Genomic DNA, 26,631 nt, shown 5'->3' on the forward strand with positions numbered 1-26,631 from the left:
AATCAAAAATTAAAAATGTTACACATACCATATGGGCTCTGAATATATTATCCCCTTCTTTGTGACTACAACCTATGAATTCAGGTACTTCAGGATGTGTGAGAAGAATGAATGAGAAGCATCAAACTATTAACAAAGAGACAGAGAGGGCTTGCTGTGTAGTGGTCAGGGGGCGCTGTTACCCTTCTTGTATAAAGTACTCTCCTTTCTGCTCATGTATCAATCATGGAACAACAAAAAAATTAAGAACTGATAGGCTACTTATAATAAACACTTACATATTACACCCTTTTAACCATATGCGACAATAAAATTCATCACACTTAAGAGTTTTGTTAAATTTTTTTTTTTTTTGGTGGTACTACAATCCTCCCAATCGCAGCCTTCCAAATAGGTAGGATTACAGGCGAGAGTCACAGCACCCAGAAGAGTTTCAGTAAGTTCTTACTCTCTCTGCCCTTCCCCCCTCTTTCTTTCTCTCTCAGATCTATGTGACGTTGTATTAGCTGGGCATGGTGGTACATGTCTGCAATCCTGGCACTCAGAGATTGAGGTAGGATGATTCAGAGTTTTGTTTTGTTTCGTTTTTGTTATCATTTTTTCTGATTCAGAATTTGAGGACAGCCTGGGATACAGAGTGAGAACCTGTCTCCAAAAAAAAAAAAAAAAAAAAAAGTATAAAAATAAATAATTCCTCAGATGCTAGGAATCACAGGTTAGCGTGACAGTTTGTTATCTATTTAACAAGCATATTTACTCGATTCACTTTATTGCAATGAACAATTTATTTAGCACCTGTCAAATTACAAGATGAGGTTCTTCTTGATGAGGCAACAGAATCACATCTGTCAATAGAACATTTTACAAATGAAGCCAAAAGAGTCAGAATATTCTAGGGGAAAAACATGTAGTTTTGGGGCTGCAAGGATTCAACTTTCTGAAAACACCTCAAATTAGCAGGTAAAAATCTGGTTGATAACATACTCTTGTTTCATTAGTAGCATTCTTTTCTTTTTCTTTTTTTTTTAATTTGGAAAATGGTTAAATGGATTTTTTTTTTGTAGTGTTCTTTTCATTAAACAAATTGCTCAACATATCATCAAGTTCCAAAATGAGGTCTGGCAACTAAGAATTAGATTCAAAACACTGACAGGATATCCTTAAGATGTCAAACATCTAATAATTATTTTTAATTATTGTACCAACTAAAGTTCAAATTATAGCAGTACTTGTAACTGTGATTATTTACACTAATCAACTTGCCTACACTCCAACAGGAAAGTATGACACACACATTATTGATCAATGAAGACAACGTTCAATCAAATTTTGTGGAATCTTAAAATTGCTTTTCATTTTCTTTTGAACTCTTCCTCCTATGATTTAAGCAGATAAAGTCTCTTAAACAGACTACAGCTAATAAATAACGTTTAAAAACACTTAATATTTTATTCTCTCTTTTTTTTTCCTGGCAGCCCTAGGGTTTAAATTCAGGGCCTCACACTTGCCAGGCAAGGAGTTCTACCACTTGAGCCACACCGCCGGCCCCAAAACACTTACTCCTTTAATAGTTATTAAAAGCTTGACATCATTACAATAATTTTAAGACTGTAAAAATAGCGTTACGATTCGAATTTATTTGCATTGAAATAAATTGTCTCTATGTTCCTAAATTTTCGAAGAAAAGAGAATTGCTTTTTAATATGAAAACGGAAGAACTTTCGGCTCCCAGCATTTGGCATCAAGGAAATAACTTTCCTTACATCTTCAAAGGCCAAAAACAGGAAAGAACTTTTGAGAGTTATAAAGATTTGCGCATCCCCGGAGAACTGGGGCGAGTTTTCTTCTCGATGTAGCTTCAGTGGCAGTGCCAGGTAAAGCTCAGAGATCGCCAGTCTATTGTGCTTGGCGTTGGTGGCCCTCGCTTTCTCCGTGTGCTCCACCTTGGCTCTCACGTTCCTGTGGCCGTCCTCACCTTTCCCCCCACATCGTACCCCGAGCGGTACAGGGCAGCCTCCGAGGCCACTAAGTGTCCCTGTCGCCAGTGCTACAGAAAAAGCGCCCCCGGGGCTGTCGCACCTGGGGCGCGCGTTGGCGCACGGGGACGGGGACCGGCGCCCCTCCCCCGCCCCGGGCGGTGACTCACGACGCAGCCGGGCGCCGAAGTGCGCGGCGGGGACGGGGCGGGGGGCGGAGGGCGGAGCCGCCAGGTCCGGCAGGTCGGCGCCCGCCTTCCGCGCGTTCAGAGCGCGCAGTCCGTCGGCGAGTTCGCACCTGGCTGGGCCCGCGGCGCGCCCGGTCGCTGTCCACCGCCGCGGACCCGCGCCTTCCCTCCCGCAGCCTCCCGCGGCCCTCGGCGCGCGCAGCATGGCGCTCCCCCAGGCCCTCGCGTTCGGGCTCCTGCTTACGGCCGCGGTGGCCGCGGCTCAGACAGGTGAGGAGCGGAGGTGTACGGTTGGGCTTGCCCGGGCCGGCATGGCGGCCATCGGTGCCCGGGACAGGATAATGGACAGGGGACGGAGACGGGCCGCGCTTTCCCGCCTGGAGACTGGACGGCGCGGACAATGAGTCTGAGCCTCCCGCGGGAGGGCGGCGGGAAGCGCCCTCGCGCCGGCTGGAGGGAGCACCCCCCCCTTTTGCAGTTCTTTCTAGGGAAGTGGCCTGGGTGGGGGCGAGGGGGGTCGGGGGGACCCTGCGGTTAGAGAAGCAGCACCTCCTTCCCAGGCCGGCTGGGGACTCGGGATCCCCAGCCGGCCTGAGCCGGTGGTGGAGTTTGTGGCTGTGACCAGCCCGCCCGCCCCTCCCCGGAGCACCTGCGACAGGGCCCCGGATGTGCGCCCCGGGCGGGGACAGGTAGCCGAGAGGAGCCGGCTGTGCACCTGTGCATCGGAGAGGGCCTCCTGGGCTTCACTACCAGAGGTGTGATTTCCTTTTTGTAAGGATCGGGAGTAATGCCAAGTTTATTATAGGGAACACAGAAATAAAGGTAACCGGAAGGAATAAAAATCCCGCAATTCCACCCAGAATCCCATAACTAAACCTTGTGTAAAGTCTCTTTTAGACATTGCTCTAAACACTGCTTAAGCCTAAATACTCTGGTTTATGTTTTGATTTTTATTCCCACCCCACACCATCTAGGGTTTTCCATTTCCTTTATTCTTCAAATCACATAATGTCTGTAGAGTGGAAGAGCACGCCATTGTCTCCAGTTGGATAGGTAGTTTTATTCCAGGTTTTTGAGGTTTTTTTTTTTTTTTTTTTTTTACCTTTTCGAGGTACTGGAGTTTGAACTCAAGTCATCACACTTGTTAGGCGGGTCCTCTACCACTCGAGCCACTCCGCCGCCCAGTTTTGGTTGGATATTTTTTCGAGATAGGTTCTCAAGTACTCTTTGCCCCGTCTGGCTTCAAACCTCAGTCCTCGTAGCTCTGCCTTTTGAGTAGCTAGGATTACAGGAGTGAGCCACTGGTCCTCGGCATGATTCCAATTCTTACTACTCTAGAATAGAGAACTTGGTTGTGATCTTTAGCTTTTTTTGTAATATGGTCCCTAGAAGTGGAAAGAATTGACCAAACTTCACTGCAAAGGATTTTAAGCATCACTAACAGGGTGGATCACATTGATGAATTACACTTTCAAAGTAATTTAATCAACTCATGTTCTTCTACATTCTACAATATAGGGCTAAATACTCAATCAGAAATTGGAATTTAGTGCTGGGATGTAGCTCAGTGGTAGAGCACTTGCCTAACATTTGAAGGACCCTGGGCTCTCTCCATCCACAGCACATTTAAAAAGTTATTTTTTTACGTTCTTGTCTTTAAGGTGTAAGAGGGAGAGAACGGAATCTGAGTGGAAAAAAAATTATTTTTAAAAAATCTGAACAGTTGTGGTGGCCAATTTCTGTAATCCCAGCCCTGGGGAGTCAGAGGCAGGAGGATCTGGAGTTGGAGGCTAGACTGGGCTACAGAGTGAGACTTTGTCTCATGAAACAAAAACCAGGCTGAGAGGATATAGCTCGTTGGTAGAATGCTTCACTAGCATGAATGAAGCCCAGAGTTTGATCCGCAGCACCACTTAAAAGAAAGAAAGCCTAGCACTGGTGGCTCACGCATCCTAGCTCCTCAGGAGGCAGAGATCAGAAGGATGAAGTTCGAAGCCAGTTCTGGCAAATAGTTCTCTAGAACCTATCTCAAAAATACCCAACAGGAAACAGGGCTGGTGGAGTGGCTCAAGTTGTAGAGCACCTGCCTAGCAAGCATGAATCCCTGAGTTCAAACCTCAATACCACCAAAAAAACAAAAGTAAAAAGAGAGAGAAAGAAACTGCATACAGATTAGACTGTTGAATGTCTGTGTAATGTATACAAACTAAGTATGAGTACTTGCAAAGCACTTAAATTATAGCTAAAAAAAATCATTCAGGATCCCTTCTTAAGGACATAACTCTGCAGGGGCATCAAAGTTGGTAGATGTAACCACATTTTAAAGTGGAGTTTTAAAATTTTTTTCTAGGCTGTACCTGTGAAAACTATAAGTTGACTACAAACTGCTTTTTGAATGAAAATAAGGAATGCCAGTGTACATCCTTTGGTACACAAAATACTGTCGTTTGCACTAAATGTGAGTAAAGTATTCATGCCTTTAATCTTTATCTTGATAATACTTTTTAAATTGATGTGCTTTGAATCAGGAAGTTTTATGATTATCGAAACCTGCATTATGTTATTTTGTTAAAATTATATCACATCAGAAATTTCTTATCTTCAGCAAGTAATTAACTGAGAAGATGGAAGTATGATCTTTGGTCTGGGAGTTTGGACTTGAATGTTTTTCTCCATGCACATGAAGTTGGTTATTTTTCAGTTTGACATTCACCTTTCTTTTCAGTGGCTTCCAAATGTTTGGTGATGAAGGCAGAAATGAGTCACTCTAAGACTGGGAGAAGACTGAAACCTGATGATGCAATTCAGAACAATGATGGGCTATATGACCCTGACTGTGATGAGAAGGGACTCTTCAAAGCCAAGCAATGCAATGGTACTGCCACATGCTGGTGTGTGAATACTGCTGGGGTCCGGAGAACTGACAAGGATACCGAAATAACCTGCTCTGAACGAGTTCGGACCTAGTGAGTGAGGCTGAGATTGTTACTGTTTGCATGCTTTTCTAATTCATTTAATTCCATTTGCTTTCTGGATATGCAATATAATTTCATGGTTTAGAATCCAGAAGCTAGGAAAGGGTGTACAGTGAACAGTGTCCATCCATTCCCAGTTCCCCAGCTCTAAGCAGCGTACCTCCACAGAAATGATACCAGTTTATTCCATCACCTTCTGGAGATAGATTATAAATTTTCTGTGTAGATATATATTCATATAAATGGTAACATACTAGGTTTAGTTTTCCTCTCATATTTTTACTTAATACTGTTCAGTATTTTAAAGTTGGATTAGTGTTAAAATGTATGTGAATAACATAAGCTCATTTACTGTGTTTTAAAAGTGAGATGTGTGGGCAGGCTGGGGATGTAACTCAGTGGTGGAAGGCCCTGGGCTCAATGTTTTAGGAAAAAACAGGAGTTATTTCATGAAAAGAAACAGAAATAAACTCAGGCTTTGTTTAAGCAAAAAGACTTTACTGGAAGGGACCAGAAACTGGGAGGGTGTCAAGCCCAAAGCCAGCGCTCTCTAGCTCTGACTTCTGGACCCTCATGAGTTTTCTGTTTCTCTTGATCCCTTTTTTGTCTTTTCACTTGAACAGAGCCTGACATGACCAGCTTGGCCTTAATTTCCCATGATCTAGGTGTTATAGCCAGAGACCAGAGGGTCAGTATTAGAAAGGTTGTTCCCTATGGGTGGATTCTCTGTGAAGTACTCATGAAAGCAAGGGAAGAAATTAAAGGCATGTTTACTACATCAATCCTTGTTCTGTTAGCTCTACTTTTTTCCACATGGGAATTTTAGTATTAGCCTATTTGGAAACAGTATGAATGACTTGACTCATAGACAGGTGTCACTTTTTTACTTTGCAGCTGGATCATCATTGAACTAAAACACAAAGAAAGAGAAAAACCTTACGATGTTAAAAGTTTGCAGACGTAAGTGAAATTACATGCAGCCTATTCTTGCAAAATTGCTACTCAAAGTTTCTATCCTACACCATTAGAAAATCTAAGTCTACATGCCTTTTCTTATTTCTGTCAAATAGTTTTTTGAAATAGACTTGCAATAATAATACAATGATTCCTATATTCCCTTCACTCAGATTCATGAAGTAACTTTTTTTTTTTCCCAAATTTTTTGTTGTTTTGTTTTTTTGAGACAAGTTCTCATTACATAGCCCATGCTGGCCTCATACTTGCTATGTATCCCAAACTGGCCCTGAACTCAAGATCAAGTGCTGGGAAAACAGGCCTGTGCCTGTTTTTCTACATGCCAAGCTTTTCTACATTTTCATATGTGTTTTTGTGTATGCCTTGTATCTGTTTACCTGTATGAATATTTTTCCAGGACCTTTGGAGAGCAAGTTGTAGATGTCATGTCCCTTTTCTCCTAAGTACTTTTAAGTATTTAAGTATCTTTTCTTTCCTTCCTTTACTTTCCCTTTTCCTTCCTCCCTCCTTCTCCTCCTCCCTCCTTCCTTCCCTTTCTGTTATTTTTTTTTTTTAGGCAGAGTCTTATAAAATAGTCCATGCTAGCCTCAAACTCAAGATTGTCTTGCTTTAGCATCCCACCATGCTGAGCTGTAGTTTATTTTTCAAAGAATAAAAGGCATTGTTCTATAACACTGTATAATGACCAAATTCAGGATATTTAACATAATCCCATATTGTGCCACTTTTCCCATTTTGTCCTTTGTAGCAAAATTTCCCCTCTGATCCAGGACTCAATCCAAGATTGTGTATCACATTTAGCTGTCATCGCTCTTTTACTTTAGTCTCTTAATATGGAACAGTTTCTTGGCCTTTCTCTGTCTTTCAAGACATTGGGGACTGGAGTCATGGCTCAACCAGTAGAGAACCTGCTTGGCAAGCAGGAAGTCCTGAGTTCAAACCCCAGTCCCACCCTCCCCCCCCCAAATAAAAATCAAGAGATTGGTGTTTTTAAGTAATATGGGCATGTTGTTTTATATGTCCTTCAGATTTGGATTTGTCTGACATTTCCTCTTAAAACTACTTAGGTGATCTTGTGTCCTTCCCAGTACTCACATCAGGAGGCCCATGGTGCCATCTTGTCCCTTTACTGGTCATGTTAGCTGATTAAAGTGGATTGTACCAGGTTTCTTCACTGTACAGTTACCATTTTTCCCTTTGTAATAAATAATTTGTATACAGATCCTTGGTGCTGTGCAAATGTCCTGTTTCTAATCAAACTGACACTTAACAGTATCAATGAATGATGCTAGCCTGAGCCAATTATTTAAGTGTGAAATGACATAAAATTTTTAATAACTTTTGTTAATAACTCTAGATCTTTAACTATCTGCTTAAAAAGTAGAGCTTCCTACTATTATGTGGTACAAAGTTTTTTTTTAAAACAGATTTTTAATTATTTACAGTGCGCTTCAGGAGGTGATCACATCTCGTTACCTACTGGATTCAAAGTTTATCACAAATATTCTGGTATGTTTTTTTTTTAAATCAGCTTTAGCAGAAAGTTGGTGGTGGGACAGTATGGTTTCAGTATAAAGGATAGCCAGTGCTTTTTTATTAGTGGCTAAATACATTAGAGTAACAGTTTTAAGACCTGTAAAATTCTTGCTGTTTTCCTTCCACAGTCTTTAAAACCCCCCAGGTTTTTGCTTGTTTGTTTGTTTTCATTTTTATTAGCATATATTCATTGTACAGGGGGGATTCTTTGTGACAATTCTGAATAGCCTTACATTGTACATTGGTTAGATTACCCCAACCATCTACCCCCAACCTCCTCGCCTCCCCACTTAAAGCAAACAAGAGGTTTTATCATTTTATTTCATATATGTATATGAAGCCCATCAACCATATTCCCTCACCCTCATCTCCTCCATTTCCCCTCCCTCTTCCATAAGTACTCCCCATACACACTGTACCTATTTTACAGCCCTGTCTTTCATTTTTAGTTCCAAAGTCAATGTTCAAAGGGGTTTCTCTCTCTCTCTTTTTTTTTTTTTGTCAGTACTGGGTTTGAATTCAAGGCCTTGAGCTTGCTAGGCCAGTGCTGTACCACTTGAGCCATTCTGCCAGCCCTCAAAGGGGTTTCTCTATGTATCTTAGCTGTGAATATACTTAACTTTGGTTAGTTCAGCCCTCTCTGTTATTCATTCTCCTTTATCCCTTCCTTCCCCGCCCCGGCAAAAAAAATCCCAGTTTGGCCCTTAAACATGCCAGTCTTTTCACTTTGGGGAACCTCTCTGTGATTGCTCTTAGCACATATTACTTTTGTTTTTGGTGGGACTGGGGTTTGAATTCATGGCTTCATGCATGCAAAGCAGGTGCTCTACCACTAGAACCATGCCCCAGTCTAGCACATACTACTTCAGATGCTGTTCTGGCTCCCGTCTTTTGTGGTTTAACGAATTAGTCCTTACTACCCAGTTAGCCCTTCTTTACTGTTTCAACTCTGTTTTGTTTCTAAAAATACTTGTAATTGTTTGTATTGAAACCTCCCAAAGATTTTTTTCAGTTATTATTAATTATATACTAATTGAAAGGACACTAATGCATGTAGATTACAGAAACTCAAACACTGGATATTCTGGCTGTTGAATGTAATTTTCATATAATTTTGATTGTTAATTTGTATTTTTCCTCCAGTATGAGAATAATGTTATCACTATTGACCTGATGCAAAATTCTTCTCAGAAGACTCAGAATGATGTGGACATAGCTGATGTGGCTTATTATTTTGAAAAAGACGTGAGTACATTTAAACTTCAGTATATTATAGTGAGGTATTTTCTGCTAAAATCTGGGATTGGCATCAAAATGATGTGGTCTGGTAGATGGAGAGATGGGAAGAAGAATAGTGGAAGTCAAATTGGCAATGTGTTTGTTTGTCTGAGCCTGGATGATAGGTAGATGGGCTTCATGATACTTTATGGCTTCATTAAAGCCATAAAGATTCACTTTTTTTTCTCTTTTAGCCATAAAAATTCTTGGCAGTGGTTCTTTAAGCCTATAATTGGTGTATACTTATAGGGGCCATTGTTGCTTTTCTTAAATGCTTTTGTTTTTCTCTTTTTGATGTAGATTAAAGGCGAATCCTTGTTCCTTTCTAAGAAAATGGACCTGAGAGTGAATGGGGAACAACTAGAACTGGATCCTGGTGAAACTCAAATTTACTATGTTGATGAAAAAGCACCTGAGTTTTCAATGAAGGGCCTTACAGCTGGTATTATTGCTGTTATTGTGGTTGTGACAGTAGCGATTATTGCTGGAATTGTTGTGCTGGTGAGTACAGCACAAGTAAAATTTCATCTAAGGATATATTCTTAAAAGAAAAGGCACCAGTGGCTCATGCCTGTAATCTTAGCTACTCAGGAGGGTTGAGGTTCAAAGCCAGCCTAGGCAAACAGTCCTTGAGACCCTATCTGGAAAAAAACCCATCACAAAAAAGGGCTGGTGGAATCCCTGAAGGTGTAAGCCCTGAGTTCAAGCCCCAGTACCACACACACACACACACACACACACACAAAAGGTAATTAAAAAAAAAAAAAACTCTACCCATGTTCCAAAACATTAATGAAGCAAGATCTTTATTTTTTACAACTCTCTACAGGGAATGAATCTTTTGCATTTCTGGTCCCTTTTTATAAAACAGGCACTTTATGAAGCCAGAAAGGATACTCACCTGAAAAAATCTTGCACCTGAGCACCTCACAGGCCACTTACATTGCCTGCAAGCAACAAATACCCTTCAGTTCTCCTTCCACTGCAAAGAATTCAGTGCTCCTGCCAGGGTTAGAACAAAATACCTGAATTCCCAAAGCATTCAGTGAGATGGAACAACAGAATATTTCTGGCTTTTTGTTGTTGTTGTTTTTGTTTTATGGGACTGGAAATTGAAATCAGGGCCTCAAGCATGCCATATGAGCACTGTACCACTGAGTAACATTCCCACCACCAGAACACAGTAGCTATGAAGCAGCAACTCTAGCAAGTTGAATTTAGCAGTTCTTAAAAAGAACTGTCACCTGAAGAAGTTGGGTTTACTCTAGGAAAGTAAAGATGCTTGAACCAGTATATCTTGTGTTGACAACAGAATAGAGATAGACTTGAGTGGAGCTGGTGGCACACACCAGCTCTCAGGAAGTTGAGACAGGAGATCTCAAGTTCAAGGCAAGCCTGGGGTACATAGCCTGTCTCAAAAAAAAAAGATTTGAGGCTATGTGGGAACTTAGTTTTCAGTTCAGTGGAGTTAACCATTCTTGATTCTCCATCTGAAGAAAAGTTGAATTCCTATTTCACCCCACTGCAGTTGGCCATGTTACCCACTGTGTGTGGTGGGCCCATCCAGGCCACAGTAATGTGAAAGGAGTTGGGCTATGCACCCATGTTCAAACACAAATTCCAGATGGATTTTTGTATAAAATATAAAAAAGATAACTTCTCAAGAAAATTAATGTAGGGAATGTTGATACAATCTTGCAATAAGAGAAATCTAAAGTGAAGAAATATATATCTACATATAAATTAAGCTTTTTTTCTTTCTTTTTTTTGAGGTGAGGTCACCAAGGCTGGTCATGAATTCCTAGGCTCATTTGATTTTTCTGTCTTGCTGGGACTGTAGGCATGTTCTACTGTGCCTGGCCAAAATTAAACATTTTAACATTTCGAGCTGGGCATGGTGGTACACACTTGTAATTCAGCACTTGGGAGGCTGAGGCAGAAGGATCAAGAGTTTGAGGCCCGGCTGTATTACATTTGTTTTAAAACAAAACAAAACAAAAAAAAGAATACTGCCATTTTGTATGGTAAAGATACTGTAAAGTAAAAGGTATAAATGATAGACTCAGGAAAATATTCATGATACATTAAATAAAAATGGATATTATGCATAAATTACAGAGAATTCTTGCCAATTGATAAGAAAACCTAAAGAAAAGAAGGGCAACAAATATAAATAGAGGGTTTATAGAGAAGGAACTTCTCATGGCAAACAAACACATTAAAAAGTCATAGAAATCTAATTGTCCTACAGAAATGAAAGTACAAGTACAATAAGGAAGCAAGGTTGTGTATTGCGGTCTTGCTCGTAAAGGTGAATGTGGAAAACACCCCGAGTGTATGTTAGCAAGACAAGGAATGGGTAAATAGCAGGTGTCCATGCTGTGGATATTTTGTGTGAGTTCAGTTGGTTCAGAAAGGGAACTGGTATTACTTGATCCCATTTTTAGACCCCCAAGTTTATAGGCATGTGCTTATACATTTGTATTAATGTGGAAAAATAAGGGTGCACACCAAACTTACATTGCATTAAAGATTATTCATTGTTTTCTTGTTACATCTTTTGGTCTGTTTCACTGGTTGTGTCAGACTTCTTTTTTTTTAGTTGTGAAATTTTAATCTAAGAAACATGTTTATGGATAGATTTTTAAATTGTTCAGATTAGAATTATGTACATAAAAAGTATATATGTTAATTTTGACCAACTTTTTTGTTCAGGTAGTGGTTTCTAAATAGGAATCATTTTTCTTTCACTCAGGTTATTTCTAGAAGGAAGAAAACAACAAAGTATGAGAAGGCTGAGGTAAATAAATTACTTACCTACTAAGTTTAATCTCTTATTTCTAGCAATCACTGTACTTTTGCTCCTGATGGATTTCAGTTACACTGAATTTGCTTTACACCATGGTCCTTAGGGTCTTTGGGACTCTTAGAGTGCTCTTACCTAACTCTTTCCTACCATGGGGCAGACCACCTTATCCTGAATTCTTCTTTGTGGAAGAGTAGAATGGAAAAGCATACCATTTTCAACATTTAGGGGAATCTTTTAGAGGAATAGTCTGGTGGAGCCATAACAGAGAAACTCAGAGTGCCTATGACCTTATTTCTTGTCACTGTACCATGAATAATAACCATTTATGATGAACCTAATTTGTCATAGTAAATCTATTACATGTTAACCAGTAATACATACTGGTGTGAAATTAGAGTCGGATTGCCAGTGCATTTGGGGATACGGACATGTATCCCTGAATTCTGTCAATAACTTTATGTATGTTCACCAATTCTGGTTTAGCTAGGTATTTGTAATTATATATGTGCCACTTACTAATATTTTTAAATAACACAAAAAAATAGAAATGTAAAAGAATATTGAAAAAACCTAATGGGGCCAGAAAGTCCTAATATTTTCTTCCCATTCTATAACAGATCATCTGGCTTATCTGATTTGGTGACCACAGGTCTAGGGGACTACCCCTGACCTGAACTGAATTGTTACAGTCAGAATGACGATATAGCATTATAGTTAAGAACAAAGTAGACTTGGTTTTTACCACTTATTATCCAGGCAGTAGTAATAACTTCCTTAAGCCTCCATTTTCCCTCATCTGCAAAGTGAAGCTAATAGTACAGACTTGTGAGGATTAAACGAAGTATTTGCTGCATGTTGAGAAGTTATCCTGCAGCAGTAAGTCATTGTCATTGTGTCTCAGCTCTGCCTGTAACTCATTTTGGGACCTGGAGAGGGTCATCTAACTCTGAACTTCAGTTTCCTGACCTATGAAAGATTGATAATAGAAAATGAATTGGTTTTTCCTAGCTGTAAAAATAGCATGTTTAGTAGAAATCTTACCTATTTAAGATGTAGCTTACTGTTACTCTCCTAGGCACTTTAGCCATCTTGTTCCAAATACTTGATCATGCACTCGATGCGTGTTTGTAATACAGTTTTGTCCTTTTTTTATTTAAATAAGTCTTGTGTGAGAGTCACCTTGCTTTCCTCTTTGTTTTTTAAAGGCTAATTTCAGAATGAACAAAAGATTGAAAGTTACTTAAAAATTTCTTCTGTACTTTTCCTGTGTTTCAGATAAAGGAGATGGGTGAGATACATAGAGAGCTCAATGCATAACTACTCTGATTTGAAGATTAACTACAAAAAAGGGAGTTAGCAAATGGCCTCAGATGACAAATGTATGGACATGGGACAAAAAGAAGTTCTTGGAGGATGACTGTTTTGTTAGTTAACATGGTATATTTTTAATAGTGAAATCTGTACTCAGAATATAAGCAGCTTGAAATTGGCAATATCAATCTTAAAATCTGACAAGTGTCTTATAAATGCAGATCTAATATGAAACCCAGAACTTGAACTTCACAGTTAATTTAGGCATAATATTGAAGTGTGCATTAAATATGCTAACAGTAGAGTTGAATGACCACTCTCATTCATCTGTGATTGACAGCTGCCTTTCTATTTACTTTGAGTCTTGTACATAAAGCCTTTTTTTTATGAAATAAAACATTTTAAAACTGAATTTTCTCACTTTTTTTTGAGTCCAGTTTCCTAGTATACACACATAAGATATAGGCTAAAAAAATACTCTTGAGAGCTGGAGATATAGCTTAATGGAAGAGCTTGTGCTTAGCATGTGAGAGACCCTGGGTTCAATCCCCAGCACCAAGAAACAAAACGCTGTGAATGCTAATTACAGAGTTTTGCATAAGTACACACACCACATGCATATACACACATAAATATACAAGCCCAGTACTGCAAAAAAAAAATATCTATAATATAAAAATATGACTTACAGAACTTCTACACAGAAAAATAATTTTATTATGAATGAATCTTAAGACTGTCTTACACAAAAATTGGTATTTTGGTACAGCATTTGTACCTTGAAGCAGAACAGAAGAGGAGAGGCTGGAGAGTATTGTGAATTCTACAGTTAGTTACAGCACTGTTGAACAAACCACTTTATGAATATCTTAAATAATGAACAATTATACTTTACTTTCAGTAACCTAGCAAAGTTCTATCAAGTTAAAAGTATCTTGAAATATTTTCTCTTTTTTTTTTGAAGTGCTGGGATTTAAACTCAGGGTGGCCTACACCTTAAGCCACTCCACCAGCCCTTTTTGTGATTTTTTTTCGAGATAAGGTCTGGAGAATTATTTGCCTGTGCTGAGTTTGAACCCTCCATCCTCCTGATCTCTACCACCTGAGTAGCTAGGATTTCAGGTGTGGCCACAGATATTTGATTCACAATCTAATGTAGCCTAGAAGTAGTCAAAGATGGCTGATATGTGAAAATGATAATGAAATAAATTTTAGTGTTCATAGTAAAGTTTTTGGAGCACAGCTGCCCTCATTCATTTACATACGTGGTTGTTTTGCCATACAAGACCAAAGGTTTTTGTTGTTTTTTGTAGTACTGGGATTTTGAACTCAGGGTCTCATGCTAGCTGGGCAGGTGCTCTACCACTTGAGCCACTCCACCAGCGCACAACAGCAGGGTTGAGTAGTTGTGATTAACTTGATGCCTTTCTAGTCCTTGACAGGAAGATAGCTGAGTACTGGAGGGAAGCTATTTAGTGAAGTGTTTAGGCAGACACCAAAGGCACCCTATAAAATTGTCCTAGCAGGTGTGTGTATGTGGGGCAGACACCTCAGGAAAGCTGCTGGGTTGTGTCTGCTGCACTTGCAGCAGGGTGCTGGAGAAGCCACCCATATTGCAAGAACCAGATGGAGGGACATTCCTGAGCACTGCAGCAGCCTGCAGTCAGAACTAGAACAACCCTTTCCTCTTTCAGTGTCTCTCTGGTGCCCTCTGCTGGCAGAGCATCGGATCCACTTTCACAGAGCAAGTGAAAAAGGTGAATTGAGAAGAGGCAATGAATCACAACTGGTACATCCTTCAACCCATTGCCTTCTTGCTAAGGGCAACACTGACCTACTAAATTGCCAATGAATTCTCTCCCCAGCCTATCACTGTGATAACTGCTGTAGCATTTTCCCCATACATTATCTTCCTTAGTCTCTCCTGGTTATTTTCCTCTTCTACTGACTCTGATATATTGTCGTTTCCAGGAATTGTTCTTCCTTCTGTTTTTCCTCCTGGAGGATTTCATACACCCCTTTAGTTGCCATCTAAGCCTAAACACTAGGAGAAGCACCATCTCCATTTCTTTTTTTCTTTTTTTTTTTGCAGTACTGGGGTTTGAACTCAGGGCCTACACCTTGAGTCACTCCACCAGCCCTTTTTTGTGATGAGTTTTTTGAGATAGGGTTTCATGAACTATTTGCTCAGGCTGGCTTCAAACCACGATCCTCCTGATCTCCTCCTCCTGAGCCCCTAAGATTACAGGCGTGAGCTCCCGGTGCCTGGCCACAATCTCCATTTCTGTCCTTCATCGTGAGTTCTCAACTATGTTTCATGTAACAGCCTTCAATGATCTCATCATCCTCTGCCACAAACATTTCATCTCTCTATCTCTACAGTGCTGGGGATTGAACCCCAGGCTTATGCACATTAGACAAGTACATGCATCCGCTACATCCGCTGCGCCATTTCATCTCTCATATTCTCAGTTAATGGGTTTTACCATGAACCAAGTCCCAAATGCCTTTCTCTCTCACATCCATTCTTTTAGTCACCAGACCCTGTCATTCTCCCTCAGAAATAATGCTCTTCCAATGTGTCTTGTCTTAAATGTTTTCACTGATCTCTTTGCTAACAATGGATTCTCTCCCTTGCCCAAACACCACAATTCCAACTTTCCCCAAAATTATAGCTAAAATTGATCAAACCACTTTTATGTTTTTTTCTTTTGGTGATAGGTCTTGAACCCAGAATTTCATGTGCAATAGGTAATCACTCTACCACTGAGCTATACTCCTAGTCCCTTCCCAGTTTTTTTTTTTTAAAGAAATTTACAGTTGCCAATGTGAGACTAGAAAGTACGTGAAATTTCAGCAAGACACAACTATTTGACCTAACTGTGTTGCCCTGCCCTAATCTTATACTGCCTACAACGATCTAGCTGAATTTCTACCCCCATCCTACTCTTATGTTTGAAGACAGGATGTCTATAGGCTAGAAGTCCCTCTTCAAGTGCACTACCAGAAACTGGTATGCTTTAAGGTGACTCCTAGAGTGACCATGAAATAACCTCTAACTTCATTATTATTTCATCTACATGTGAAATGACTCATACCTCAGGCACCATGACATTTGACAATTGGCATGATTACAACCAGAAAGAACCATAGAAGAAACAAAAAGAAGCAGTGCCCAAATTCTCAGAATATCTGCCCATTCCCAGAAAATACATGAATATCCTTCTCCCCTTTACTACCTCTCCCTCTCATTTCTTTTTCCTTATATCTATAATCTTCCAATCTGTAATCCAAAAACTGGTCCCCTGGCCTCAATGCCAATTCACAATCTACAAATAAAGAGAGAAGGGTTTTGAGGAAAAGGAAATAAGGTTTATTATTCATCAGACGAAGAGAAGGACGGGGAAAGTCAATCTCTCAAAGCACTGTCTTTCCCCCTTCTGAGAGAAAATGTCCTCCTTTCAAAGGGTGGACTGAGTTCAGAGGCTCAGTGTGACTGCATGACCAGATCCATGTTCACCATGGTCATTGGCCTTGATTCTCTAGGTGTGTGGCACCACTTCTTTGAATCTGTCTTGCTGGCAGGTTTACTGCTCTGGAGGTCAGAGAGAGAAAAGGAGTAGAAGACTGCATAGTGTAACTGAAGAGCAAAGGGAGTTAACCTTGGCTCTCCAGCATGTAGACAAAGCGGGGAAAGATGTCAGTTTAATTAATAAGTAAACTGTCGAGCATGCAAGCTGGCTATACAAAAGTTTTTTTTCCTTTTGTAGTCCCAGTTACATTTTCCCCACTGTCTATTTATTCCTTCCATTTCTGTGGAAAAGAGGCATTGTAATCATCTGTTTCTTGCCTTTAGTTAATTCCTGGGCCCAAGTAAAGGGTCAATGCTCTTCAACAAGATTTGTAAAGGGGTTAAGCCCCCATTACAAACCCACAATGAGTGGAGAAGTTGGCTTAGGGGTTTACTACCATTTCTAGTCTTGGACAAGCATGTAAGTGTCCTTGGATATTCAATTGGCACTTTGTCTTGTTACTGGTTCCACAATTCTGAGAAGGAAAAAGGACCCAGTTTGGGGTCAGAAATTTGAAAACTTTACATAAGAATTTATTACTAACAGTTAATATGTGCATATGGATGGGGGAAAAGATACTGTTAAAATAACCTCTCAGACAAAATGAATACAAACACAAATCAAATTGATTTCAAGCTGGTCTCTAAGCAGGCCACAGATTTCTGTTCAGACATTTTGCAGGAAAAAGCAAGTTAGGGTCATTGTTATTAGTCTGGACAAAGTAAAGAATGTCTGGAATCATCAGCTATCTCCTAAATCTGGGTAAAGGTCAATGTTTTCCACCAAGGCTAACAGCCAGCTAGATGAATTCTCCACTTTACGCCCATTAAAGTCTACCAGAAACCATAATGAGTGGCTCATACCTTTAATCCTTTACTTGGGAGGCTGAGATAGGGATTCTGTTGAAGTCCGGCCCAGGTAAATAGTTCACAAACCTTCATCTCAATATCAATAGCTGGATACAGTGGGATGCACCTGTCATCCTAGTAACATCAGGAAACCTAAAACAGGAGGATCATGGTTTAGGCCAGAGTGGCCTGGACAAAAATCAAGATCCTATCTCCAAAACACTCAAAGCAAAAAGGGCTGGAGGTGTGGGTCAAACAATAGAGCACCTGCCTAGCAAGTGTGAAGTCTTGAGTTCAGTTTTTTGGTGGTAGTACTACTACCACCAAAAAAAAAGGATAATGTCCCAAAATAGTCATCATATGTAAAAATTTAAATACCTGACAACTACTAAATGTTGAGAAATGTTAGCTAATGTTAATACTATGAATAAATAAAGTATACATGTCCCTTCCAGATGTTTAGTAGAAAGACAGGTGAGGAGGTACTTATGGAGAATTATGCTGCCCGACCTGACTTAACTGATCAGCCCTTAAAAAGCCCAGATCTAGAATTATACACTGACGGCAGTTCCTTTTTCAAGAATGGTGTCAGACATGCAGGGTTTGCAGTTGTAACAGAATTTGGCATCCTCAAATCAGGTCCTCTTCCTCCTAATATAAGAGCTCAATTGGCAGAATTAGTGGCCCTAACAGAAGCCCTAAAACTGTCAAAAGAACAGAGTCAACATCTGTACAGATTCTAAGTATGCCTTCCTGATCCTTCCACATGCAGCCATATGGAAGGAAAGGGGAATGCTGGGATCTCCCATTAGACATGCTCATGACATATACTAGCCCTCCTAGATCCTGTTCTATTCTATAAAGAGGTCTTGGTGATTCATTGTATAGGTTACCAAAAAGGGAAACAAAGCAGCTGAGGAAGTAGCTAAATGGGCAGCCATGCAGGAATATTTAGCTGGCCCTCTCCTCTGGGAGGGGACTCCTCTTCCCCCAGAGAGTTTGTCTAAACAAACAAGGGAGGGTATGTGCCATTGCCAATACTTCCTGTTGCACATATATAAATACTTTAGGCACCGTAGAGGAATGTGCAGACAACATTCTCCAACAGGCTAAGTGACTCTGGGAACAGTCCCTTGAAACTCAGGTTTCTACACAGGTATCAGACCAAATAAAATCCTGGCTCCCCTCCAGGACTTGGTGCTTCCCCTTTCTGGGGTCTATAGTTGCCATTATTCTCTTACTTGTGTTTGGGTCTTGCATTTCAAACTTACTTGTCAAGTTTGTTTCCTCTCACCTAGAATCCATCAAACTAAGATGCCCCTGATGGAAATGAAGATGACCTATCATCGTGATCCCCTTGATAACCCCACATGGTCAGCCCTGATGCTGTAGGCCCTTTCATCACCCCATCAGCAGGAAGCAGTCATTGAATGGACTTCATAGTCCCTATCCCTAATAGCAGTTAGGGCGATCATTGAGAGGGGGGACTTGAAGGACGGACTGCAGGAGGTCCCAAAGGTGATAATTGGCCAAGGAGACACTTCTCTTTCCCAGGAAATATCTGTTTGCACCTGAGAGACATCTCTGCCCTTGGGCAATACAAAAAGGCTATAAAACCCAATTTCCAACCTGACCCATGGGACCACTGGTTTCTGGGTCCTGCTGCAGGCCCCCATGCAGCCTTTCTCTCCTCTTCTCTACAAATAAAATCTTTCTGACCTCTGCTGCGCGAGTCTGCCTCTGCTTTCAATTCCAGAGAGGACCCAAGAACCCTGAACACCCCAAAATTCCTGCGTGTCACCTGTGTATCAGAAGGAGGGCGCTGTACCGCTTCAGTCACTCCTACAGTTTGAACAGAAAATATTCCTAAAACAAAGTGGTAAGTACTGGATCAGAGATACAAGGATAAGGTGGGACCTCAAAAGAAAATGCAGCTGGGTATTGGTGGCTCACACCTGTCATCCTAGCTACTCAGGAGGCAGAGATCAGCAGGATTTCAGTTGGAAGCGTTAGGGAAAAGTAGTTCATGAGATCCTATCTCAAAAAAACACCCATCATGAAAAAGGGCTGAAGGAGTGGCTCAAGGTGTAGGTCCTGGGTTCAAAAGTCATTGGGGGGGTGGGGGGGAAGCAGGGAGAAAAAAAAAAAAGCTACTCTTTATACCACAGGAAACTGGGCAGGCTTTCCAGAGGAGACAATTAAACTTTGTTTGCAATACAAAGCACAGGGGAGGGCCATTCCAGATCTAAAGGTCAAGTATTCAGCAGAAACCATAAATCTTAAGGGAAGGGAAGGTCAAGGCCCCTATATTACAGGGAGTGCTGCCATGCTGCTGATGTCCCAGTGAAGACTGTCCAAACTTCTCCAAGTCATTTGGGTTTCAGCTTGCAAGCCAGTAATTTCTAAATTGAGCTGTGAGGAATACTCAGGAAGCTTTTTAAAAGAATTGGAAGGCCCCCTTCCTCCAGAAGTTACAACTCTAATGTGGGTGGGGCCCAGGAATGTCTTGAAAAGCCCCTAAGGTACTTTTGCTGCTGAATGAAGTTTAGGGGCCACCTTCTTGGGGCAAGGGTGACCCAAATGGGAGCCTGTAATCGATACCTTTCCTCTGGGAGTTTCCTAAGTCAGCAGAAGAATCCTGGCCTGTCTCTGTATTTATATATACATCGAACCCACTTATCTTCTATGGCTTTATTTCAGTTATCCACTGTATTATCTGAATCTATTCATTAGAATGTAAGTAGAACAAAGGCTGTGATTTTTCTCTTTGAAATCCTCAGAGCCAAGAGCAATATGGCACATAGATAGCAGGTCACAGAAGTCTTCCTTTTTTTGTGTGTGTGATAAGAATTAAACCCAGGATCTCACATATGCTAGGCAAGAAATATGTTTTTGAATGAATTAAATCAAAGCGTGGACGAAACAAAAAATTCGACTAACAGGGAGGCCTGTGGAGAATAAACCTGAAATCTTGAATACTATCTGGTTGCTTAAAAAGGAAAAAGGTGACATTTGGAGAGAAAAACAAGTTTAAAAGCTAGACTGCGATAGAAAGGCAAGTTATTCTTCGTTGTAACTTTCTTTGTGATTTCATTTCCTTGCCTCCGGGCACTTAAAAATATCTATACCTGCAGGTAATCTCCCACCAGATTCCCGCCTACTCAACAGTCCGCCCACCTGAAATGGAAGCCTTGCCGCCAGGAAAACCCTGAACTATTTTAAGGATGCGCGTGTACCGGTCAGCGCGCGACCGAGCCGCAAGCATGCGCAGTAGACAGAGACCCCAGCGTGCGCGGGAAGCTAGGCCTTGTCCGCTCATGACTGGTTGTCGCGGCGGACTCCCGCCCACCAGAGCTCAACGTTGGATGCTGATTGGATGTGTCTTCAGAGGCCGGACGCGGCCAGGGGCGGAGGAGGGGAGGCGGGAAATAGCCTAGTGGGTACCGGGCCGCGCGTTTCTCCTATCTGGACTGTGGAGCGGTTCCGAAATGGCGGTGCAGCCGAAGGAGACGCTGCAGCTGGAGGGCCCGGCCGAGGTCGGCTTCGTGCGCTTCTTCGAGGGCATGCCAGAGAAACCGACTACCACGGTGCGCTTATTCGACCGGGGCGACTTCTACACGGCGCACGGCGAGGACGCGCTGCTGGCCGCCCGCGAGGTGTTCAAGACCCAAGGCGTGATCAAGTACATGGGGCCGGCAGGTGAGGATGGGGAGAGCGGGATGCGAGGCCTGTGCGCCCCGCCATTGCCTCTCGGGAAGCTCCGAGTCCCGGGGGGGCGCGGACGTTGGTGTCGTGAGAATTCCGCTTCCTGCGGTTCCTGCGCCCGAACTCGGAACCAGCACGCGTTGTGGTTCATCTTAAAGCAGCCTTGCAGAGCTCGCCTTGGCCCTGTGGATCTCATTACAGACATCGCCAAGTCTCTGATTTCTTGTTTGTTTTTGAGACATGTAGCCAGGCTGGCCTGGAACTTGCGATCCTTCTGCCTCCGCCTCCCGAGTGCTGGGATTGCCCTGGTTCATCACTTACATCACTCAGATTTTTTTTTTTTTTTTGGGCTATATTGGGGTTTGAACCCAGGACCTCGCGCTTGCTAGGCAGACGCCCTACCTCTTGAGTCACTCCCCCAGCCCCGGTTTTCTAAACCCCTGCACCAGGCACAGTTGAATGGAGATGGGGGCTCTAAATTATTATTCTCGAAAGCATCTTTCTTTCTTTCTTTCTTTCTTTTTGTTTGCCGTACTGAGGCTTGAACTCGGCCTACACCTTGAGCCACTCCACCAGCCCTTTTTTGTGAAGGATTTTTTTCAAGGTAGGGTCTCGCGCAACTATGCCGGGCTGGCTTCGAACCACGGTTCTCCAGGTCTCTGCCTCCTGAGTAGCTAGGATTACAGGCGCGAGCCACCAGCACCCAGCTCTCAAAAGCATCTTACACTAACGTGATATTCCTTCCAGGTGGAGGCGAGTAGCTTTCAATTCCGGTACCCTATTTACACCAGGAGATGGAAATCCTATTCCCCAGCTAGTCTAACTTCAAGCCTACAGCTAGGATAGTTAGGAACGTAGACTAACTGCACTGCCACTCAGTGTGTGTCACACAAACTCCTTTGAGAATATTATCTTTGGAGGATAACTTTTTTTGAGACAAGGGTTCAGTAGGTAGTTCAGGCTGGCCTTGAACTGGCAAACCTCCTGCCTCTGCAGTGCTGTGATTACAGGAGGACACCACTCCAGCTTGAAGACTGAGTGGCCCACGTATTCCTAATGGGTTTAGGGAAGGCCCAGGTTGGAAGGGACTCCTCTCCTTATGTTCATAACCACAACAACAACAACAAAAATCACCATAGTTCTTAACTAGAGTTCTGTTGAATGTGTTAGTAAAAAGACAGAACCATTTGTCTGGGTCCTTCTGTCCAGTGACAGGCGGATAAAATTGATGTGAAAAGTAATCAGGTCAATCAGGTGTAAGAGTAGAGAGACTTAGGAATCTGAGAAGGCTTGTTCCTCTGCAAATGCTTACAAACAAACAAAAAACCCAAAATCCTGTACTGACCAGACAATTCTGCTTGCACATCCTCCTCTCCTCCTGGAGTGATACAAGGTAGACCAATGTTTCTTTCTCTCACTTTTGGTGAGTTGGACTTTGTGTTTTGCATTTTAAATTGAGGGATGATATAGAAACTGGTTTTTTTTTTGGTGGTGGCAGTACTGGATTTTGATCTCGGCCTCATGCTTGCTAGGCAGGCGCTCTACCACTTAATCCACTGCTGGCTGTAGAAACTGCTTTTAATATTCATAATGGCTAATGGCATTTATGAGTGTCTCTGGGAGGAGAAATTTTCTCTGGGTTTGTATTAGCTCTGGTGCAGTGATTTCCTTGACTAAGTTTTGATTTTTTTTTAAATGATGTTTCATCATATGCATAATATAATTTATGTGGGATTTAGCTAGATAGGCTAATAGTATAACCAATCATTTGCTTTGCTTGGGGCTGAAGGGCTCCCTGAGTCACGGAGCTTTCAGTACTAACACTGGGAAAGGCTTGGGCAAACCCGGATGCTTGGGCTACCTCACATTAGAAGCAAAACTGGGAACTAATTTAAATGGAACCTGACATTCTCCTTTGAGGTTCTGATCTTAAAAGCGAGTGGTAAGTCTGCTGCAGCCTAGCCAGGCCTTGCTGAATGGGAGTCTAGAGCAAACATTTTTAACTCATCTGAAACTTGGGTTTTTTGGCAGTACTGAATTTAGGGACTCACCACTTGAGCCACTCAGCAAGCCCGAAACTTGCTATCTAAATGTATATTAAAGAAACAGTGGTCTGTTCAACTCTGTAAAAAATAAGATTTTGTTGAACTTACTGAGTTAAAGTCTAGTGGCCTGAAAAGTGTGGGGTTTTTTTTTTTTTTTTTTTTTTTTTGGATGGTTATTGGGGTTTGAACTTTGCTTCACACTTGCTAGGCAGGTACTCTACCACTTGAGCTACCCTGACAGCCTGAAAAATGTGGTGGTAAGAGTTGAATTAGTTGTCTATACTTGAAAATTGGGAGATTTCATGAAAAATTCAGATTTTGAGTTTCTGAAAAGTCTGCTAAATTGGGGACTCTGGGCAAAAGTATTCCTTCCTATAGTTTATTTGGTTGATACTGAGTAGCTGCTGCCTCTGAACTTGTGAGTCCAGAGTCTTACTTTCTCATTTTGTCACAAGTCTCATCATTCCATGTAGTCTCTATTTTAGCCATTTGCCATCTTATCATTTTTTTTTTTGGTGGTTCTGGGGTTTGAACCCTGGGATTCCTGCTTGCTGAGCAGGTGTTCTACCACATGAGCCACACTTCCAGTCCATTTTGCTACGGTTATTTTGAAGATAGGGTCTTGGGAACTATTTGCCCAGGCTGGCTTTGAACTTTGATCCTCCTGATGTCAGCCTCTCAAGTAGCTAGCATTGCAGGCACCCGACTAGATCTGTAATTTTTATCTTTGGCCTTTGCTCATTTGCTACTTGCCTTGCCTCTAGATGCTGTGATTTGCCAGTCCTGCATAAGATTATTACTGACTAATCTAGAGATCCAGATTTAAGCCAGTATTTGGTTGTCTGCTGACGGGAGACTGACTAATGATTTGATACTGAAGTATGAACTATGTCCAAATGCTCAGTATAAATCTTACATCATTTAAGATTCAGAAATTATCAGGGTAATCTTCAAGTATGTGTGTGTATAATATACATACTTTTTGGTGTGTGGTGCTATGGATCCACCCTCATGCATGCTGGACAAGTGTTTGTCACTGAGCCATATCCCCAGCCTGTGTATTTATATCTCTGCAGGGTTGGGGATTGAACCAAGGACTTTGCGCATATTAGGAAAGTGCTCTTTCCCCCAAGCTGAACTCTACTCCCAGCCCTATAAGTACATTCTTTAAGTATTTATATTACATGAACATTGGTTTTTGATTCCAGTTGATGGTGTGAGTGGTTTTATTTATTTTATAAAGCAATTGGTATTTGCAGGTCAGAACTAAGCAAAAGCACTTAATTTTCCATCTAAGAGGTTCTTTGATGGCACTGTTAATTCTGTACTGTGCATGCTTGACACTAGATCCACTAGTATCCACTGTTCCCCTTTGTGACAACCCACATGTCTCTAGAAATTGCCAGGTGCCCGAGAAGCAGAGGCCCAAGTTGAGAATCAGTGATCTAAGATTAACACCAGGAAGTTTGAAAACTTTGTTGATTGTATAGGAGTAATAGATATACTCATAACCAAGTATGCTAGTCTTCAGTATTTCTTACAATGACAAATGTCCTTTAATACAATCCAGTTTTAGAACTTTATTTTACAGATATACTTACACACTGGGACACTGGAGCACTGTAATAGCAAAAGGCCATAACAGCGTGTATAACCTTCAGTAGGAACTAGTTATGTTTAGAGCATCCTTATAGTCACTGGAATGTTTGTAGCTATAAACAAAGAGTCAAGCTATATACTGTTGGAATAATCTCCAAAAATAGTTTAAAAATGTGATACAGAACAGTATGTGTAGTGTGCAGCTTTATGGAAGAGGAAAATAGACTGTATTTGCCTGTGTGGAACAGAGTATGTTTGGAAATACATGCTCTAAACTTTTTTTTTTTTGGGGGGGGACTGGGGTTTGAACTCAGGACTTCTCACTTGCAAAGCAGGCTCTCTACTACTTGAGCTACGCCTCCAGTCCAGAAACTGATGAGGTTGGTAAAGTGGCTACATAGGGGACAGTGCTGAGAGAAACTGCTGTACTTTGTTTAATGTTTGAATTTCAAGCTGTGGAATGGATGACTTTTTGTAGGGGTGTTGCTGAGGGTCAACCCAGGGCTTCACATGCTAGACAAGTGCTCTAATACTGTGCTGTATCCCTAGTCCTGAATAATTAATTTTCATGGACCTTTTGGGAAAAAAAAATCATTTTATACAAGTGTATAGACCTGCAACTATGGAGGTATTTTTTTTTCCGGTACTGGGGCTTGAACTCAGGGCCTACACCTTGAGTTACTCTAACAGCCTTTTTTGTGATCTTTTTTTTTTTTTCTGAGATAAGAGTCTCCCAAGCTATTTGCCCAGGCCGGTTTCGAACTGCAATCCTCCTGATCTCTGCTTTATGAGTAACTAGGATTATAGGTGTGAGCCACCTGTGCCTGGCTGGTGTTTTTTTTTTTTTTAATGTTCTGGGGGTTAAACTCAGGCCCTCATTTTTGCCTAGTGCTCTACTACTTGAGTCATACCCCGGCACCTTTTGTTGTTTGGTTTTTGAGCCAGGGTCTCATTTCATAGTCCAGGCTGCATTGGAAGAACTCTCTCTTAAAACAGGCGCTCTACTACTTGAGCCACATTTCCAGCTTCAAACAGTGATTATCCCAATCTCAGCCTCCCAGGTAGCTAGGATTGTAGGCATTGCCTTTTGTTTTTTAGTTTGTTTTTCAGATAGGGCTTTTTTTTTTATGCGGTACTGGGCTTTGACCTTGGCCTACACCTTGAGCCACTCCACTAGCCCTGAGTAGCTAGGATTACAGGTGTGAACCACCAGTGCCCAGCTTCAGAAAGGATCTTGTGCCAACTTTGCCTATTCCTGAGTAGTTGGACCACAGGCATGTACTACCATGCCTGGCCCTTTATTTTTATTTTTTTGTGGCACTGGAGTTTGAACTCAGGGCCTTTTACTTGCCAGGCAGACACTCTGTCACTTGAGCCATCTACCCAGCCCTGCATTTTGTGTTTTTGAGAAAGACTTTCACAGTATAGCACGGGCTGGTCTGGAATTTGCTATGTATCAAGACCCTCCTACCTCAGCTTCCTGAGTGCTGGAATTACAGGTGTGGGCTACCATGCCCCCAACTTCTGCTCTCAAGCAGTCCTCCTCCCTCAGCCTCCCAAGTAGCTAGAGTACATATTCTTGCCACTCTGCTACCTTGTGATTTTTTTGGGGGGGTACTGGGGTTTGAACTCAGGGCCTACACCTTGAGCCACTCCACCAGCCCTTTTTTGTGTTAGGTATTTTCCAGATAGAGTCTCGAAGAATTAATTGCCTGGGGTTGGCTTCGAACTGCAATCCTCCTGATCTCTGCCTCCTGAGTAGCTAGGATTACAGGCGTGAGCCACCGGCGCCCGGCTCACCTTGTGATTTTTAA

General features: G+C 41.7%; 2 protein-coding genes across 2 annotated transcripts in view; both read left to right on the forward strand.

Moving 5' to 3' along the window:
• Nucleotides 1-2,236: 2,236 nt before the first annotated feature.
• Epcam (epithelial cell adhesion molecule) lies at nt 2,237-13,460 on the forward strand. The gene is made up of 9 exons (XM_020171707.2): nt 2,237-2,434; nt 4,515-4,622; nt 4,890-5,130; nt 6,034-6,099; nt 7,560-7,623; nt 8,794-8,895; nt 9,229-9,429; nt 11,684-11,728; nt 13,013-13,460. The coding sequence occupies exons 1-9, from the start codon at nt 2,368-2,370 to the stop codon at nt 13,052-13,054; spliced, it is 936 nt and encodes a 311-aa protein (XP_020027296.2). The 5' UTR covers nt 2,237-2,367; the 3' UTR covers nt 13,055-13,460.
• Nucleotides 13,461-20,866: 7,406 nt separating this feature from the next.
• Nucleotides 20,867-26,631, forward strand: part of Msh2 (mutS homolog 2) — a 66,574-nt gene continuing 60,809 nt past the window's right edge. The window contains exon 1 of the mRNA XM_074049635.1: nt 20,867-21,167. Coding sequence (XP_073905736.1) covers nt 20,957-21,167 — 211 coding nt within the window. The 5' untranslated portion in view covers nt 20,867-20,956. The remainder of the gene's footprint in view (nt 21,168-26,631) is intronic.

Source organism: Castor canadensis, chromosome 12, assembly GCF_047511655.1.
Source record: "Castor canadensis chromosome 12, mCasCan1.hap1v2, whole genome shotgun sequence".
Taxonomy (NCBI): domain Eukaryota; kingdom Metazoa; phylum Chordata; class Mammalia; order Rodentia; family Castoridae; genus Castor; species Castor canadensis.

Bases quoted from the DNA above. Each gene is read 5' to 3' on its own strand.
- Epcam (XM_020171707.2), top strand. From the start codon at position 2,368: ATGGCGCTCCCCCAGGCCCTCGCGTTCGGGCTCCTGCTTACGGCCGCG. The intron at 2,435-4,514 runs GTGAGGAGCGGA...ATTTTTTTCTAG, and splicing joins GGTGGCCGCGGCTCAGACAG to GCTGTACCTGTGAAAACTAT. The intron at 6,100-7,559 runs GTAAGTGAAATT...AATTATTTACAG, and splicing joins GATGTTAAAAGTTTGCAGAC to TGCGCTTCAGGAGGTGATCA.